Genomic DNA, 20,475 nt, shown 5'->3' with positions numbered 1-20,475 from the left:
CCTTGCATCACCTTTTAAGATACAGGGCCAACCCTGGTTGGTGGGACCAACCCTGGAAGCACTTTAGGGCTTCTAGGTGCCACACCCGGCCAGCCAATCACACCCCGGCTGTACCCAAAAAGGTTGATGCAGCTTACGCCGCGACCCAGGTTCGGGCCCTGGCTCCCAACCATAAGCCTGGCTCCCCCGATTTGGGGGAACCTCTCCAATTTTCACTTACGATACATGAATGAATAAATGACTAATCTGCAGCAACTTTACAAAGACCTCTTTCTTGGGGATTATTCTTTTACTGATTTTCCCATGACTCTCAATAGTCAAATGATTGTTATAAACACATCTTACTACACCAAGTAATTGGGCAATTTCAAACAAATGTTTCCTCCGCCAGGGTGATTTGCTTCCCTTGTGGATGCATAGCCGACTATCTGGATGTTTTCTGTACCTCATTTGGGTGTTCCAAAATCGAAATGCATCTTAATCATGTCTAAAGAGTGTAGCTAGCAACCAGATCCACATGCTTTGAACAAATGCAATCAAAATGTCCCTATCCACCCAGTTTAGAAGAATGGCGATATTTTTCATTGCTTTCCATGCGATCTTATGTTGTTTGACAACGGCCTTCTCAGAGTTCCTCTGTGGATCTCATTGCTAGAACATAGAGGGAGGAGCGCATGCTTATTTTATTAATTTATAATCCCAGTAGCATGCAGCTCTACAGTACCATGCCAGAGAGCTTTAGGAAATGCAGGTGTTTCTAAAGGATATTACTTATCTGTCCCAGTGCATTATGAGAGTAGTTTGGAGTCACTGTCGTACTCTTTGCAAAGTGGTGATGGGCCTGGCAAAGTAGACCCTGCTTCACATCATCGTGTTAGCCCTCTACACAATCCCATCTGATGGGGATGATCATGCTTATTGGGCTCATTCCGTTTCACATCAATTAGACTTGTGTCTCTAAATGTTTCAATGAAATTGCAAGGCTCTATGGGTCCTTCAGTGACATCTCTTCACATTTAACACCAGTCGCCTGCATCTTTGACGGGCAGTGAAGAGATTTCTCAGGGAATTGACTCTTATATTGGAAATAGGACCTTCAAGGATGCTACGTTTTACAAGCAGGTCACAATTCTGAGAACCACATGCATCCAGTCTCTCATGCTAATTTGATATGGCCACTAACGCGTTTTTGTTCCACACTAGAAGAGACATATTAATGTCAAAAAAAATTCAGGCCACTAGCATTTATCTTCCCTTCAAGACAGCCCCTTCAGATGGCCTATCGTCAGATGAAGCTGAGGGGGAAAAGGGCTTGTGGGAGTTCTTGTGAAGACATAGGGCTACATGCACTGTCTATGAAAATGTATGGAATCATTTGAACAGACAATGCAGTTCTACTTTTTCTGGAATATGCCGACATTCAAATTTATTGTAGATTTTAAGCAAGGGATTGGATTACAAGACTGCAAGTACCTAAAAAAGACACCTTTTCAAACCAGATTTATTGGTCTGGTTTTCTTCAGGTTATGTAGTGATGTTTCATAGAGCAATGGCTGCGGGAAGGATCTTTGACAACCCTATGTGAACTGTAATTTTATGAACCATGTCCCATATTTCCTAAAGTAAAAGTTAAAGTTGAGTTTCTGTATCCTCCTCTATGCCTCTTTGTATCACTGCCGTCAAGGAAAACGAATTCTTGTCTTTTTCTATTGAAAAACGCCGTATAAAAAATATATCAGAGTTGGTTGTGGAGATTTGCATCTGACAGGTGCAGATGATCTACTCAAAGATTGCAGAGCCAGTTGGGCCAGAGTCACAACGATTTTGTTTTGAGATACTTTGGAGTAATCCTGAACTACTCCTTTATTCTAAAAGCAAGTCTTCTGTTTTACCCTTGAATTCAGGAGTAAGCTCCTGGTTTACTCCTGGAATTAAGGCGCAAATCATCGGTATTCCGACAGAAAGTCACATCTTATCACAGTAAAATCTTGCTGGCTTTCTGAATGTATGACTTGTATATTACGCGCTAAAGTATACAGACCTGGAATATCAAGGGATACTGCCCTGCCTTGTCGCACTCCCGTTGCGTGGAGCTTTCAGACCGATCTGAGGGATTCCCCGCACCATGAAAGGAAACGGCTTAGTCGCTCCGGCATTCAGGAAGTCTTTCACTTTCTGCAGAAGCGCTGCTTCATGAGGCTGAACAGGCAAAGACGTTAAGAAACGTCGAGCTTGCAAAGTGAGCACCGAACCTTCCGGAGGTACCTTGGCGCTTTCTAGGCTTCAATGCTGCAAATTGGGTTTCTCCACGTCTGCCGCAGGTGAAATGTAAACTAGCTTGTGGAATTTATGTAACCTTGGCAGTGCAACGATTTGTGATAAAGCAATACATCTTTAGCCTTTTTCAATTTACAATAAAAAGTACTTTTAGAAAAGGCAAAATGTTCAGCACCTTATTTTCAAGAACACAAATGCTATGGCTGGTACAGCACAGCTCTGCTTTTTTAATCGCCTGGATGTGCTTCCTTGTGAAGCACTGGGCACCCATGGATTATACAAAAGGTGGTTGCTGTGGGGGAGTTGTGGTGAGAAATCTTGGATTTGGTGCAGTCAGTTGATGCAGAACTTCAGGTGTGCTCTAAACGAGGTTGAAAAATCTTTTCACCCTAAGCAGGGGGTAAGAGTCGTTAGCACCACAGTCAATCAACATTAAATGTACATTGTGACCAATTTGGCCACACAATGAAAACCCAAATCAGAAATAAAGTTGAAGGGTTTTATTACAAACGTATACACAGGTTAATGTAAACAGTTCTCAAAACCAGGCTATACAGATACAATTTCACCATTGGGTGACCAAGACGTTGAAAGAATCGAAGTCTGATCAACATGAAACAAACTACTCAATTAATGCAATATGAAATATTAAAAACAAAAAATTGTGCTCTGAAAATAAACACCATCTCTTCTAAACATCTGAGCAATTAGGAATCATCTAAGTAGCCAATTAAGAAATAGGGAATCCCTGGTGCTTTCTAGGTTTCAATGCTGCATTATTCTTTTTTATACAATGATATCCCACCTGCTGAAGGTGAAATGTAAACCAGCGTTTGGGGTTTATATAACCTTGGCAGAGAAAGAGAACTGTCCAGCAGCTGGTACTCAAGAACACCAATGGTATGCTTGGTACAGCGCAGCTCTGCTTTTTCAAATGCCTCAATGCACTTCCTGGTTAGGCACCCGGGCACATATGGATTAAAGAAAAGGTGACTGCTGTGGGGGAGATGCGGTGAGTCTGTTGGATTTGGTGCAGTCCGTCATAGGGCAGTGTGTTCCTTTGACTTCCAAACGTGGGACTCTTTGGTGGTGTGTTTTATTCAAAGCAGCAGGAGGGGGCTTGAGCATGTCTTTGCCGGGCACCCTGGGGGTGCGGTACTGTATTTAGTGACATAGGTATTGTTGGGTCTTCCTGCACGTCTTTGTGGCTGGGGCTGAGGGTCTTGTAGGCCACCTGGGTATTGAGTGGAACTAAAGCAATTTCTGGGATTGTGGGTAGAGACTCTTGATAAATGTAGCACTTGTTGCTCATGTTTTGCATTTACATAAATCACCTCACAGCAACATATTGCTAAGTATATTATTGTTTTACTTGTAATATGGTGAGGGCTGCACCCATTCTCCCTACGCTGCTAACTGTGTTTGGTATTTGTATTAATGTTTGTCATGGGAGAATGCTTAGTGACTCACCCTGCTAAGGTTTTGATGGAAAAAAGGGTAAATAAGACATCAGTAAAATGATAAGTAATTAGTCATATGTTTTACTGTGCTGCTTACGTGATTCACTAAATACCTTATGTTGCAATTCCATTTACATAGTGTTTCTTAAATCCGACAAGGCACTGAACCTGCATTAGTGGATGGGTAACATGCTTCTCAGTGTTTGTTCGAAGTATTGCTCAATTGTAATGTGGACTATGTGTGAAGTTTTTTGGTGACCAGGTTGGTTCTTTTATGTTGACATTGGTCACTGCCTATGTTCTCTGTGGAAAATACTCACCTCTTAGCTTTGGAGAGTCTAAGCAAAGAACCAAGCTCTGGTATAAGGTAGAGAAACAGGCAATTTAGGCTGGGTTATGTTAGCCAAAGACAGCCGTGTCTCAAAGAAGTTCAACAATCTGAGATCTAGTTTGCCCTGCTTGTTTCAGCCATTAATTTATTTGTATCCATTCCTCCATTCAGGATCTCACTGTATTTTCCCCTGTTTTTTTTTAATACACCTTGACTTCTTTTGCCTGTATTACCTTTGGAAATGTTTTATTTCCAACATTTGCTTTTGTACTGATAATTAACTTTTTTTTACAATTAGCGCAATGTAATCCTGCCAGTTATTTAGAGACTGGTTCATAATTATTCATTACTCTCAAGTTAGGAAGGTTTGAGTTGAGGTTCTGTCAGTCCAATGCTAAGACCATTGAGACATTGTGTTAGGGCATAGAGATTTTATAAAGGCCCTTTCAAGTACAGTCAGTCCCTTGGCCCCCATCATTTCTTCATTATTTGGAAGCAACTAAAGGCCTGATTCAGATGTTGGGGGTGTTACCACCAAGCTGCATCAACGGCAGACCCAAGAAGACCATTAAGTCGATGGTGTACCACCCGCTGTATTTGAATGTTACAGCTCTGCAAGTGGAGGACTAGCGAAAGATTGCTGATGTAGGGAGACAGCAGCAGGACTTCGTACAATGGCAGGGGCTATAGAATAGAGGTACGTTACACACACACATGCACACACACACACACACACACACACACACACACTGTACCTTAACCATAGGTGCCCCTTGCACTACACAACACACCATCATCCATTACAATTCCAACACCACACATCTTGTGTATGCGGAAAACACACATTAACATACATCCATGACACAACATACACACACTTTGACACTGCACCACACATGACACAACCACAAAAACCAATAGAACTATGCACTCAGCTACACAACCACACTCACACACACAACTACACGCATCACAACAACATCTGCCACACAACACACACCTGAATGTCACATGGCAACACAATATACATAACAACATGGATCTCACATGCAAGTGACACACATACAGACACAACCATGCTACCCACTCTTGCTCCCTCCTCAACCAGCCAACCGTCTCACATACACACACACACACACACATACACGTACTGACTCACATACATAACAGATAGCACATACCTACCCGTATAGGTCCCCTTCCAATGCGCACACACGAACACAGTCATCCACTGTGAGTGTAACGTTCTTGTGGTGGCAGCCTTCATCTGGCAGTGAATGACGACACCACAATGACAGATATGCATGTTGTGCTAGTTTGTCCCCTGCCGTGTGTGACACCATTGTACCCACATATGCATGTCAGAGAATTTAAATAAAATTACTGTGACATGTATATGCCTGCAGTGGTGCCAACCACCTGTGCAGTTTCCATCCAGCGTACCGTGGCAATGCGGCATCCCTACCTTGGAGTCCCGCAATAGGGGCGTTGTGTTTTTTCCATTGGTCGGTGGCAGCAGTGATGGCAGGTCAAAGAGTGGGGTGGAATGAGGAAAAAAGGTGAGTTTGCGCTCCTTTCCAACCCCAATCTGCTAACTCAGACATGGGGATCGGACTGCCACATTTTTCTTGGTGGTAAGGCACATCCAAATCTGCACGGTGGGAAGGGTGACTGGGGTCCACCGGCATCTACTTTTCCCTGCCGTGGGCAGTTCCAATGTGGGTTTCGTCTATGGGATCGCCAACATCTGAATACGGTGGGCAGACCATCACAGTGACGTATGGTTTTTAGTCTAAAAGTCGACTCGTCCAGGAGCTTACAGTTTGTGCTACTTCTAGTACCAAGAATAGTCGCAGAGCACAGCAATTGCTGGTATAAATATTACCCAAGTAACCATACTCAAGTCAGTGGTACTCTGAGTAGGCTGTTCTAGAGAGTAAATGCTATGGCAGTATGTGCTAAATGTATTTGCACCATTATTGTCTTCTCTAAGTCGACATTTTACTGATCCAGGAGAGGCACAAAAGGATTTTTACTAATTTTAAGTACCTACTATTTGAAATCGCTCTCACTCTGCACCCCAGTTACTCCTTTCAACCCCATCGAAAACCTGTTGAAGTGCTCTACATAGCACTTATCACCTCAGTCGCAATGCAGCATTTAAGAGTGTTAGTCCTGGATCTTATTTTTTGTGTGATAATGTTGAAGCTGCAAATGAGCGCCATAGATTCCATAGACTGTCAAAGTAGGATTACGAGAGATAATCCGTTCAGTGACACTAGCTCATCGGAGTCCCGTGAATCAAAGCGTATGTTATGTAGATTTCATGTATACATTAAGATGGATAATCTCTTAGGTGAAACTCCGGGTTTTGAGATAAGTGGTCGAGGCAGATTCCCCGCATGGATTTCAAGGGATAACACGATTTAAGCAATACTGGACAAGAGGAAGGCAAGTAAACCTGGTTACTCCTCTACTACGGATAATAATCTGGTGAGGGACAAGCTATACACTGAGCACTCAGGCACACAAGATTATAATTTCAGTTCACAATCTCTCCCATAGCACACCTGCTTCTGTTGTAAGTGGAGCACGATGCTTAGCAGGCACACAACATCGTTTTAAGGGTGTGCTTCTTGTTCTTGGTCATTAATTCTTTATTGGCAAAACGTCAAAACTCGTCAGAACGTTTCCTGGGCGTTGTACAGTCACTTCACACCCGATCAACAAAATGAAAAAGTCTTCAACAAATAAAGGGGGGGCCTCTATTCAGAATTGGTTTCTTATCACTGCTACGTGCCCAGACAAATGAACATTGTTCCCATTTCAGTGCATCATGCTGTAAATGTGTTTTTGTTCTAGTGAAGTTATTTTTCCTATGTCGGAGTTACATGCTGTGTAATGCCATCGGTGCTCCTTATTGCCCTCCATATAGCCTTCAGGGTAGATGTTGGTTTGACATGCAGGCGATTCAGCTATTCTACATGGCAGATCACCTGATACACCATAAGAGGAGTTGTCCTGCAAACCAACCGAAAGAGCAACGCGAGTCCTGGGCTGATAAGTGATGTTAATTATCTAAAGTTGTGGTCATTCGAACCTAAGTACATCAGTAACGAGGAGGGAGGAAGAAGGCTGCCTGCAAGTACACAAAAATAGTGCTTCGTGCAAGAGGGGCTACATGTGACCTACTCTGTACTACAAGCAGCACAATTTTTTTCTTTGCCCACCAGACCAATCACTGTACTTAACAGCATTTATCGTTCTTGCTTAAATAATCAGATGTTCTCTAACGAAGCAAAGGCAACTTTGCTGGCTAGAAGTCTCTTTTTAAACCAATTGGTGAATGTTCCTAGGCATTACCGATTGTGTAAATGCTTTATTTATATTGGAACTGCATGTGTGTCCTATGATCAGCAGTACTGAAACTATGCGATTCTGCGGTTGTGGCATTTTCTGCATAATTATGTATTTCCCACATTTGCCACTTAATCTATAGCTACACATTCTGCAGATTCAAACAAAAAATTCATTTTAGCTCGGTCGCATCAAAAGTTAAAAAAATATATGGTGGCGTGTGTTCCTGCACAGTGGAAGGTCCTTCGCAAAGGTCAATTGGACATTTTTATTATTACTCTGTTTGATTATTAAAGTAGTAATAATGAGCTACAGTCTTTGCAGAGACAGTGTTAAGGTGTAAAAACACAAAATAATCAAGTAATACTATCACAAAATGTGCCTCTTTACCCTGCATAATATGCCTTTTCTTGCCGCATAATGAGTTAACCCTGCTGCATAACATGTTTGTGACCTGCCACATAATTCCAGGGGCCTTGCCTATAATGCATATACTTCTAAGACATTAACACAACACTTGCAGCTGGTTGAGATCAATCTAGCGAAGTACCCTGCTCAGTGTCTTGAGGTAGGAGTTCTCAGTTGACATGGTCGCTTTTTGCAGCATTGGTCATTTGTTGAAACAAGCTGTACTGTTACCCTTAGAGTAGGGCAAGGCACCCTTGGAGCATACACAACCAGTGACAGGTGACTCCCATTGAGTTCTTGACCCACTCCAACCAGGTATTCTACCTCACTGGGGATAGGAAGCTTTCCTCGCCTCAACTGCTTCTTTGCTGCAACAGCAACACTGCAAAGAGACTATGCCACAAGACATCACTTTACAAAAGTATTACATAAGTAAATAAACACTGCCACTTTTAGGGCAGCCCATTTGTAATACTTAAAAATGCTTTCTGCTGTTACCTGGTCCATTGCTGTCGCCACTCTGCAGGGTAGTAGGCAACGAGCATGCATTTGCTTCTCTTAGGGTGCTGCGTGCGCATGCATTGGTTAATAATGGCAGCGCTGGTGACTGCTCGCCAGAGTCGTTGTAATTCACTGCTCCTTGGATATTCTCCTCTAGGGAGTCAAAAGCCTACTTGAATCAAAATAAACGTCCACCTTTGAACAGAGTTATTGCGAAAGCTCGTAGGTTGTATTTCACGGCGCTAAATTATAAAGAGTTCCCGGTTGGCAAGGGAGCTCCCACTTTGATTTATTCTATCAATTAAACTTAGGTCAGTTAATTCATCACGGTAAGCAGTTCTGCGGCTGCTTGTTGGTCAGGCCATGGTATGCTTTCCTCATATAATACATTAAGCTTTCATTCTTAATGCACTTCTGTCTGGCGTGGACCTCTGCGGGATCGCTGGTGTAAATTGATTGTTGGGAGCATTTCCTGCTGCATGGATCGAACAGTCAGTGCAGGACTTTCTTGCATTGATTAATGAAAATAGTATTATTTTATCATGTCATTATGCTTTGGAACCTGCCTGCGACATAGCTATGAACACCGATTCCCCCACCAGATTTATCTTTTAAGCAGACAGGTATCATAGAGAGGGTATGGAAGAATCCTTGAATGAGATATCTCATCTTAATTCCACCCCTTCTGGAGTGGATAAAGAGCTATAAAATGTGTATTAGAAATGCTCTTAAACCAGCTCAGTGTAACCTCTTACTTTTTTCAAGACATTAGGAATCTCGACACAATTCCCTTCTGCGTGTCCTCTCCTGATAAGATGTAAAAAGCTCTGTACTCCTAAGAAGTGCATTAGTCCTTGATCCTTGCATGGGCCACCACTGTAGATTGGCTTTCTGCAGTCATTCTATCTCTTGGTTTGGCCTGGACCTAGCTGTGGTTATTTTATACCTTGATACCTGCAATAGTCTCTATATCAGTCTCCCAAATAAATCTCGAAAGAACCATGCATCGCATCTTTTGGGACTGGAATGACTTGGTTTCGTTTCATTAAAACTCCTCCATTATCTTCCGGTCCAGTTTCAAAAACTGTTTGTCTTGTGTCTCCTGACTGGAAGTCTAAAGTCTGCCAACCTGTATGAACTGACCATTCAGCCGCCACTGTGCAAGAAATTGGGGTCGATGTCCCTCCATATACAAGGTCCTTTTTTAACAGCTGCGGAATGAATCTCACTTTCTGAAATGGAGGTGATAAAACAGGCTTATGCTTTACCGTCTTCTATACTGAACTCCTGCAACTCGATCTGCTGCTAGACCAGCCAGAAGCTCAAGGCAGGGTACTAACTTCCCTACCAAGCTCGAACGGGGCCTGTCAAGACTTTGCCCCCATTATTGTTAATGTACGCTCGTGTCAGCTCTTGTTTCCCATACCAGCCTGTTTCCTCCATCTTCTATCTGCAGGATTATTATGCGTTCCATCCTACACCTGTGCACGCTGGAGCTACTACAAGGCAGTATGCCGCACTTCAAAAACAAATTAAATAAATAAAAATATATATGATAAACTATGTATAACAGCACATTATGAGACCTTGTTGAGGCAGCATGCCCAGCTGACAAGCTTCTTTTTTAAATTTCATTCTCTGTGACCTTAATGCCCCCTCTAGCCAATAGACCATCCACCAAGAGGCAGCGGTGGCAGAAGTCGAGAAAAAAATCTCTGGGCAGTGCCCTGTGCCTGGAAGACCAGGACAGACAGTCTACTAATAATTGGCTGCCCCACTCTTTGTGACTTAAGACTTTTAGGGAAACCTCTGCGTTACTTAAGACTTTTAGGTAAACCTCTGTGTTACTTAAGACTTTTAGTAAACCTCTGTGTTACTTAAGACTTTTAGGTAAACCTCTGTGTTACTTAAGACTTTTAAGTGAACCTCTGTGTTAACATCGGGGGATCCTCAAGCACGAAGTAGGTACACCAGGAGTCACAAGACAGCTTTTTAGCACTTCTTATCAAATATATATTCAGAATTCAGTTGGGGAGCATTCCTGACCAAGTGCTGAACTCTGCACTGAGCAGTATGTTGTTGGTTGAGTAAAATGCGTTTCTGTTTGCGTAGCCATCACTTGTTAAAACTGTGACTGACTGCCATTGTAATGTTATTCTGTCAACCTAAGTCACCCCAACCCCAGGGCCTAAGAAACCTGTAGAACTGAGTTGCCTGTTTGGCGTGTCTCTTCTTCTTTCAGCTAGTGCAGACATTTTTGGAAACCTGTCAACTTCATACACATTTTTGGTATGTCTTTTGTTCTTTCTGTCAAATAAGAAAGAATGCAGTCGCACATTGCATGTTTCTTGGCTGGTTTCCAGAAGTAACTATGCTTCTTTAAAGACATGCATGCAGTGTTATCACAGTACAGTTTTTCTAGACTTAACCACATTCTCCCAGGCCTCTGCAGTGGAGTTGAAGCTAGTTTGGAAAAGTTCCCTTCTCTGTGTTTTTTGGGTGCTGGCTCCTTTGGTCTCGTCTCTCGCTTGTGTGAAGTATCCGGGCCCTCAATAGATCCTGATGTTGTGCCTTAAAACAGGGTCTCTTTTCGTGTTTCATGGGTCTGACTTGACAGGGCAGTTGATTTCAAGTCACATTGTTAACAACATTTGCATGTAAGGTGGGCTTTGGCTCCACTTAAAGGAGTATTGCTCTTTCATCTCGTGCTGTTGGCTTCTTGTTGTATCTTCCCCCTTCTAGGAGGAAGCGCTTCCATTGAAATTAATGAGGTCATATTTTTCTTCTGATTAGTACATTGCCACCCTAATGCGAAAATGTGTGCATAGAAACAATCATTTTCCTACTTTTTTTTCTCAGCATTGGCAAAGCGAATAGGCCTGGTTTAATTAGATGAACTGCATTTGTGCATGTAAAGTATATACACAGCATTTGTGAATGCCTGTGTTTACATGTATAGGTCCTTCAAAGCCAGGCCTATTGAGTTTGTCATTGCTTATTGTGACTGAGACTGCACGACGTTGAGGAGATGGTGATTGAAAAAGGGTCAATTTTGATGGGCTGCGAGAGGTCATAAATTGCGGACTGTTGTTTGATTAAAGAATAGTCTTGAGCTGAGCACAAATCACAATATGTTGTGCTTCCTGCCGTATTTAAAGATACCTTTTCCACATGTTGGCTCCTGTCACCGACAAGGCTGCAGCGTTTTGGGTTTGAATACAATAATTTGTGCTGGTGGGGCTTGGACATTAAATCCTAGGTAGGGTACCTACACTGCTTTGTAGATACATAAGGGCTGTTTTGGGTGGTTGTAAATACAATCCTTTGTTGGTGGGTGAATGTATCATGCAGAGGCAGTGGTTGTGAGTGGCATTTATTGTGACTGGGGTGATAGGAACTCTTCCATTCTTCCACACGATTTTGAATCATCAACATAAGCTGCCACTATGACAAAAAAAAATAAGTCAAACTCTGCCTGGGTCCAAAGTAGGAATTCAGCAACATGATCCCGATCCTAATCATAACTCTGATAAAGACTTTACATGCAGCTCTTAGATAGGGATGAGAAAGACAGATGCAAAGCCAAAAGTGGTTCAGGCATTTCTCTTTCAGTCTGGTAGGAATAAGACCATATAACGTAAATAGTGTTTATGCAATTTTTCTTTAGGGGTGCTTTATCTCTTAACAGCCATTAACCAGTGATTTAAAATTTCCGTGCCCCGATTCTCAACTGATTGTGGCATTGCTTAACTACCCATGTAACTCATATCCTCTCATTGCATGTTAATTATAGTAATAAGCCTGAATCAATGAGATGTTGTATGCACTTCAAAAATGCCTTGTATGTCGTGGCCTCCCAATAGGTTAGGGGGCAGCATCTGTTGTACAGTGGGATGGCGTACGTCACTTTCATATAGTCCTTACGCTTGTACTACCTGCATTGGATACATCTCCAAGAGGCTGTTTGCATCTTCTTCAAAGTTGCATTAAACATTTCAAAAAAGTCCTTTTTTGCAAACGGCAGACTTCAGACTGCCCAGCCAGAAAACATGCTCTGTGTCCTGTGTGCTAGAAAGAAGCCAAGACATGCAGTGGAATCAGAATGGACATGTATGTAGTTACAGGCTCATCCCATGAGCTTCCATTGTCCAGATCAGTCGGTTCTGTGGAAGACAGAGACGAGTTAACGAGCATGCTGTGAAAGCTCCTTTCCTCGCATTTCACCCAACTACACCTGCATTGTTTCTAACATTTTAAATGTTGGGTTTATAAGATAATTTATGACAAAAGAGTGAAAGATAGGAGTATAATCTTCAGCAGTTTTTGTTCGCGTTCTATGAACCCGATTGTACCTGTGGACCGACCTTGACCGCTGAGGGGGCCTAAAGTTTTCAATGTTAACATGGTGAATGGGTTTATCAAGCATACTCTGACCAATGCAATTTACCATTCTAGAAACTAGGTTGTTGTACGAATATCTGGTGGTGTCCATAAGGTGTTAAATTGTATTAATTGTAAGCATGAATGATCCTGTACGTTCGCTAATGTGTTTATTGTAATACTGCGATTATTAAACTAAAAAAGAAACATGTCGCTATGGTGATGCTTTATTAGTGTGCTTCAACCATGTTGTATCGATTTTCCTCAATAGCATAGATTATTAGTCCAATAAGATACACTAGTTTAGTTGCATGAGCGAACATAACTGTATCCAACACCCTCTCGCAGTGCTGCGAAAGCCCACACATCACAGTAGGCAGTGAAAGGTCGTTCTTCGATGGCAGAATAAGGACTAGTTTTGATTTTTGTCCTGGACCTGCCTGGTTAATGTCAGAGAAACGGCTCAGTGGGTTGAAGCACTGGGTACTTGTCCAATCCAGAACTGCCCAGCTTCTTAAGACTCAGAAGACCATAACATGGATTGCATGGCCATTTACTGACAATAATTGCATTTAGTAAATGCACTTTGGATACAAATGAGTAAACAAGCCTGTTCTTTTTGCAAGTTAAGCCAGCTCTTTTTGTTTTAATTTCAATACTTAAATTTGTGTATCAGAGCCACGAGTAGACTACATAACCCTTCCAGGATGGAACAGTAGTATTCAGATAATAGACTGATGTAGACTTTGAAGAAGACATTGTTGAGTGAACATCCTATGTTTTTATCTGAAGGTGTTTGAAGTCCTCTTTCCGTGCTACCTAATCAAAATAAGTCACTCTGCGGATTTCAGTAAAACTCACATTTTCACCATAGACAGCAGTCTATTCGATAACATTTGCATGCAGTAAATGTACAAGAAGAAAATGTAGCGGCATGGCAATGGTTGTAAGAATTCATGCAGAAATATCAGTGTGAGTGCTGGCTGATGTAATGACCCTATGTAGCACGACTAGCTGACCAGCTAATACATTTTATTAAGGACTTTCACAACAAAACAGAACGTGTCTAGTCTAAACAAAATAATGGGTTCCCTCCAGGCTCCACATGTATTATTAACTGGTCTCATTCTGAACTTGCTGTTGATGCTGGACGGCAAATGATGGGCAGATACAGAGCACGCTAGGCTCATAGATGCATGTAGAATTTGATGGAGATGGTACTTGGCTGGTGTCTGTAACTGTGCTTTGTCTAACACCTTTCTTGTCCTTCCACACAGGGACTCCGGAAAGCCTCGCTGAGAAGGAGAGGCAGCTCATGGGCATGATTAACCAGTTGACCAGTTTACGGGAGCAGCTCTTGGCGGCCCATGATGAGCAGAAAAAGCTGGCAGCTTCTCAAATCGAGAAGCAACGCCAGCAAATGGAGCTGACCAAGCAGCAGCAGGACCAGGTGAGCAGTTAGTGTTTATTTTTGCCTTTGCTGTGGCCCAGTGGTCTGAGTCAATCTTCTGGCTAGAGAGATAACCATGGGCATTCTTCTTTGGATGAGGATTTTTAGAAGTCAGTGTTCCCTATTGATCACTCCCCCCTTCCCCCCCCCAAAAGGAGCAACAGAAACAAACAAAATATGTGAAAGGATCCATTATTTAAGTCTTGGAATACGATCCTGATTTGGTAGGCTACGCTGAAAGCTTGCAAGTTGGGCATTCCTTCTGCACGTAGTTTTTACATCCAAACCTGTGGGTTTCGTATACCATGAGTGTCTAGAAGTGAAAGGCAGCAAAATGGAAACAATTACATAGCATTTGCCATATGTTTACATGGAGTGTTAGTGTGAGGGCAAAGAAACTCGTATTGGCAAAGTGCTAAAGCAAAAAAGGTTGTTCTGAAATATACCTAAATATACCTAAAAGTGAATAGTGGAAGGACACAAGACGGGCACAGCAAGCCAATGAATAAGAAGCAAGCAAATGAGAGTAAAAATTAAGGCAGTAAAAAATAAGCAATGGGTCAGCGTTAAGCCCACTGTAAGTTCTTGGTAAACTGACAATAGGTCTTTGTACTATGTGGTAGGCTTGACCTTAAAATGTTGCTATTTTAGCTTGAGATACAGCGTATAGAACACTTTTTGGAATTCCTGTAAATGCAAATGAAACTGGTAGAAAAACAAACCACCTATGTATGTGGTAAGCCATGCGCATACAAAATAAAAGCTCCACAAAGGTGGTATTTCAATAAAGCTGTGTATGTGACATTCATGGCACAGAGGTAGGTAGGACATGGTACATAAAGCATTTCTAACAAATGGGAATCCTTAAACCCACAAAAGGCAATATAAAGCATCTCCAGCATTTGTGTGATATTTAAATGCTTTGATGGTTTCTGTAAAAATGGGTCCGAGGCTCCACTTGGTGTCAGTCTTTATGAACCGACCCCAAAGTAAAATTTTGAAGTCCGTGTTTGCCATAGTATGCCAGATGGGTCGCTGGCACTGTTGGTTTTCATTATACATTTAGACTATGCGACTATTATTTTTGAGTCAGTGGAATACATCTCTGTATATGCGGTCTTTAAATTATGCAAATTGTGGATGTTACATAGGAGACACAGCAGGGCCTGTGACTGACGTAGTGTACACCTCACTTTCATATCACATACGCATCAGACAAATTTAGTACATCTTTCAGGTACACAGTACATGTAATGTTGCACACACAGATATGTGCCCACATTTTCTGAGCACTCTCCTTTGCTACTAAGGTATATTTGTAGGTCGGTAAAATGGCAGTGTAGCCTTCAAAAGGCTTATTGTAACTATGTACATCGATTGGCCTTTGGTGCCACATTCAGCCATTGGCTTTGTTAGACTAGCCTCTTTCAGCCACTGGCTCGAGACTTTAGCAATTGTGTTTTGGCCCAACCATGTGAATTTAATGCTGTTGGATGGTGAACAGTAACCTTCTGCCTCCACTCAAGTGCTTACATTGCTGTGTATGAGTGACTACTTTACAATGATAGCTCTCTTTGTCACATCCTACTGGTTCTCTCCCATGTGCCTCACACTAAAGTTAACCTAGATATGTTGGCTTTTCCAGTGCTTCGTTTACTCTTGCTCATTTGCAGCATATTATGAATAGTAATCCTGTGCACTTCACAGGAAATTATCAATAATTTTGTGATGATACAAACCTCATTCTAATCTGCTAATTGAATGAGGTTTGTATCATCACAGCATTATTGATAATTCCCTGCAAATAGTTACATCGAGGTGCACAGGATTACTAATCGTATAATATGTGGCAATTGAGCCGTAAATTGAGTGATGGATAAGCAGTTGGAAATTCTGTAAAACATAATTAGGAATAAATGAGGAAAGAAATAAACGTACTCTAAACTTCTCACTGAGGGATCTCCATTGGTGTGCTGATGTTAATGCCTTCATATAAGGAGAGACAAAAAACTATACAGTGTTGGGCTCAAATTTGACCAAATGGATCAAGGATGATACACAAGAATCTAAAGTTTCAGACAATGATACTGTGAAAAGCTCCTTTCTTCCCTGCTGAATATTGTTTTGTGAACACATCAAACAGGTTCTCTACTTTGAACTTCAATCGGGTAGGAGGACATTAGTATACCTCATCTTCAGGAAGTAAGAAGGGAGGAAAGCCTGATTCCAATGAACAAATGCCAGTGTGTTGTCTGGCAACTGCTACATTGGTATCTTTGGACCAAAAGACTTTATGTGTCTCCATCCTTATACAATCAAAAATGATCTCAAGAAAATCATTTCATCTCTGTATGCCTCATTACTTGTATCTCACTAAACTGGGGACATTTAAAACAAGCACTGGTATGGTGAGTGGATCTGCCATTTGTCATAGTTTTTGAAAAAATGTACTTTTGGAAAATCTGTCTAGTCCCCATAAAGCCAAACAAATCATTGGCTACAATCAAAAATATTTGGTCGGGAACTACTTTGGTGCTCCTTGTGAAAAGTCAGAATGCCGTCACTCACAAGTTAATCAGTGGCTGATGTGGGCTGACTTATTGCACTTGCTATATTGAATAGTAGGTGGAAGAAACATGTAAATTACACAGTAGCAGGCCAATAGATGAAAATAGATGGGAGAAACCCCCTATACGTAAGTACAATAATATAAAAGTAGTGTCTATGAGCCAATGAATCATGATTGAAAACCATATGTATAAAAAGTATTACGAGATTGCTCTTACTAATGGTACAAAAACCACTGCAAAACTGTTGGCTAGGGGAATGTAGCTTGCACTGGCAATGATGTCCTGCTACCAGATCAAAATTTAAATAGCAAACTTGATGTTCATTTTTTCCTGGCATTGATTGCTCTGAGATGAAAGATTAATCATTTTGCTTCCTTGTGATGAATGATGGTCCCCTAAATTCAGTCTGTGTACTTTGTGGGAAGTGAAATGTGTCAGTTTTGTTCACATAGATTACTTTAATTTAATGTTTCAATTGTCATTTTCTCCACAGATAGCAAGACAGCAGCAGCAGCTTTTACAGCAACAACACAAAATCAACATTCTTCAGCAACAGATTCAGGTCAGCGAGAGCTTCCTCCCATTTACTCTCTCGTATCATTCCCCGCGCTGTAGTTTTCACCACACGAATGTGACACTGGACTGTGGATAGAGAATTACTTTTATTCATATTTAAGTTTGAAAATTCTTTTGTGCATGTTTTGGTTTACCTGGGACCTAAAGAAGCCTCTAAATAGAACCTGCTATGAAACACTGAAGCATTCAGTACAGGCATTAGGAAAGTAAAAATAAAAGTAAAAGAGAGGAGCAGAGAGAGAGAGGAAAAAAGAGATAGATGTGTGGATAGATGCATGGATAAATACAGGCTAAAATCACAGATAGGCATAGATAGAGAGATAGGTAGACAGGCGTTAAATGAGACGGGTGATTGCTCAGTAGGAATAGGTAGCTAAATGCACAGACCGATCAACGGACCAGTGGTGGGAGAAGGAAGAGAAGAGCAGAGTGAAGCGAAATGCTTCAATAAAAACATATTGCATTGTTTAGAAATTAAGCATGCACTCTTTTTAGAATATTCAGATTCTCACCCAGTCTATTTATGGAACAATTATGTTTATTATTAACGCCATCACTAGCATTAAGGTGCATATCGCCTACAACTTCATGGGCCAGCTGCATTTGAGAGCACAAGACAGGTACACTCATGTACACAGCTTTCGCCTACAACCCCAGGGCTAGCAATGTAGGTTAGGCAGGTAAATTAAAACAACAGGTAAATCAGATGACAACAGGTAAATCGAAAATCCCCTTTTCCCCTGACCCCCCCCCCCCCCAATTCTTCTTTCAATTAGTAGCTGTGTGGTCAATAACATTGGCAGAATACTAAGTCAGGTTGTGGATGTACAAGACCTGGGTCCCCCAGAGGTAAACAAGGGCTCCATCGAGATCGGATCTGGGATCAAGCGAAGTCGTTGCAAATAGGCCGAGCAAGTTAACTCCCGGAACTCAGACAAATGGAGATGAATGAAGGGTGCCCACAAATTCCCATAGCAAGTACAGTCAGGTTCTCTAGCTAGAGACAGCTTCTCCATACCCAAGATGAACCATAACCTTTGTAACCGGGAGGTATGGCTTTGTCTGTACCCCAGAGTGAGAGTGTAACCTTTGTGCTGCACCCAGGGCCAGGGCCATTTGTTTATCTCCATTAGAGTGCAGTGGGTAAGTCAGAGGATTCAGTAGACCCAGAATGATGAGGACTGGGAACCTCGGGATGCCATCCATGGATAGCTAGAAGGATCAAGTTAAGACAGAGGGATCCCCATTCCCACTTCTTTCAGCCCCACCCACCAGCCAGCAAAGTAGTGACATGAAGTACCCCCGGCATCAGGGGGCATCAGGCTTGTCGGTGTCCCCAGGCAGCATGGCGGATACAGACTTTTGTCCCAAGGCCATAGTCTCTGGGTCAAGGCGCATAGTTGCAGAGGGCTGGTGCGGCCTCCACCAGCACCGTTGTTGTTGCGCCTTCTGGTTCTGGGGGCGATTTGTTTGTTCTCCTGGAGAGGGTCCTCAATACCAAGCACTCTGCAAGCTTCCTTGCGGAATCTGAGCTGATAGATGTTGTCTTCAAGGCAGAAGATGATCCGGAAAGGAGTGGTCCCAGGAGTAGGGGACCCCAGCATTCCTTAAATGCGCTGTGACTGGACGGAAGTCACGTCTCTTCTGGAGTGTGATGGTCACTAGGTGTTGGTATAACAACGGTGAATGCCCCTGAACTGGCTGGTGTAGCTCATGGGCTTGGCGCAGGATAGCTTCTTTTACCTGAAAATCATGGACACATGCTGAGATGTCTGCAGGGGGGCCTTTCACTGGTTTCGGTGGACCAACTCTCTGGAATCGGTCTAGCTTTGTCTCTGCATCTTTTGGGCCTCCCAGGATAAAGCGGAAGAAGGCTCCCACATATTATCTACATAACAATGATTTAAGACTGATTGAGTGGTGGGGAAAATTCACGAGTTTAGCTTGTACTGCAGTTGTAAAATCTGATACTGTTGCTGTTGATAATTAGGTCCGGGTACAACTGGACATTTATAATTTTTAGATCTGGCTTGATGGCAGAGCATGACATATTGTTACCAGTTCTTTGACATATACTTAGGAGTGGGAGGTGGTTCATTCCAGGGGAGTATTTACCTCTCTACTCCTGCTATTGGTTGTTAAGTTATCCCAAGGAATGCTTTTATTGCAATCCATGTGGGAATCTTTTACATCTTAAAAGTACATGGAATTATCACATATTAAGTTATTTATCTCATAAATGCATTTCATCTGCCACAGGCCACTTGAAATATTTTAGTTAGGATTAAAAATGCAAGTCAGACCTTTTGGCTTTGCTGCTGTTTGTTGTAGGAGAACAGGATTCACCCCTAATTAGAGTCGTTTTGCTGCTGACAGCGTGATTGGGGCTGTATGAAGAGAATCTGGTTTCAATAGACTAAGAGTGAGTAAAAGAAAAAAAGATTTAATTGGAATTTCAAGATGGATTTATGGAGTTTTTGGGAAATTCTGAGCACACCGTTAATACGATTTTAATTGCATTCAAATGGGTATCTGTCAGGACACAGAACCGTTTTATGCTCTTTAGATGCTTAAGGGAGCCTCCACATTGAGGATGTTGTTGGTGGATTTGGCACCAGATGTTTCGCTGGTCAGTTTAATTTTGGTCCTGTGTGTGCAACACTTACAACAAGGGTCAGAGACAGTACAGGGTCCTCTCACAAAGCCAATTCAGATGACAAGGCAGTTGTGCCCAAACTTAGAACTATCACCACCTCACCTCTCCATGCTACAGGCTTCAGTTAATGAAAATGAAATACCTAAAGCCGCTGCTCTTTCTTCCATTTTCAACAAGCACTGCTATAAACTGTCTGGATAAACGTTTGATCTTGGTCATATGTATGGTGAAGCGTGCCACACTGTTGTTTTGGGCTGGGACCTAGACCAGTCCATTAGGAGCTGTTGTTTCACTACCTTATAGCAATGTATGGGGAAAGGAAGCTTGGAAGAAAATAACCTGGCCAGAGTATATAAGAAAAATTTAATAATTTGAGAGTTGGAACGTATTGCTAACCGTATCAACCCTTTTCTGTTTATGTTAATCCTGATGGAGGGAGATTTCCACTAATAAATGTTTTAAGCAGTCAGATAACACTATGTTAAAAAAATGCGGGGTGGAAAAGTCTA

The 20,475-nt window shown here is 42.1% G+C and overlaps 1 protein-coding gene across 5 annotated transcripts in view; it reads left to right on the top strand.

Moving 5' to 3' along the window:
- The window catches only part of SOX5 (SRY-box transcription factor 5), a 451,433-nt gene that overhangs the window by 216,796 nt on the left and 214,162 nt on the right, over positions 1 to 20,475 (top strand). For all 5 annotated transcript variants that reach the window (XM_069228573.1, XM_069228572.1, XM_069228575.1 and 2 more), the window contains 2 exons: positions 13,992 to 14,164; positions 17,228 to 17,296. In XM_069228573.1, coding sequence (XP_069084674.1) covers positions 13,992 to 14,164; positions 17,228 to 17,296 — 242 coding nt within the window. The remainder of the gene's footprint in view (positions 1 to 13,991; positions 14,165 to 17,227; positions 17,297 to 20,475) is intronic.

Source organism: Pleurodeles waltl, chromosome 4_1, assembly GCF_031143425.1.
Source record: "Pleurodeles waltl isolate 20211129_DDA chromosome 4_1, aPleWal1.hap1.20221129, whole genome shotgun sequence".
In the NCBI taxonomy this organism is placed as follows: Eukaryota; Metazoa; Chordata; class Amphibia; order Caudata; family Salamandridae; genus Pleurodeles; species Pleurodeles waltl.
This window is presented reverse-complemented; position numbering and strand designations above follow the sequence as displayed.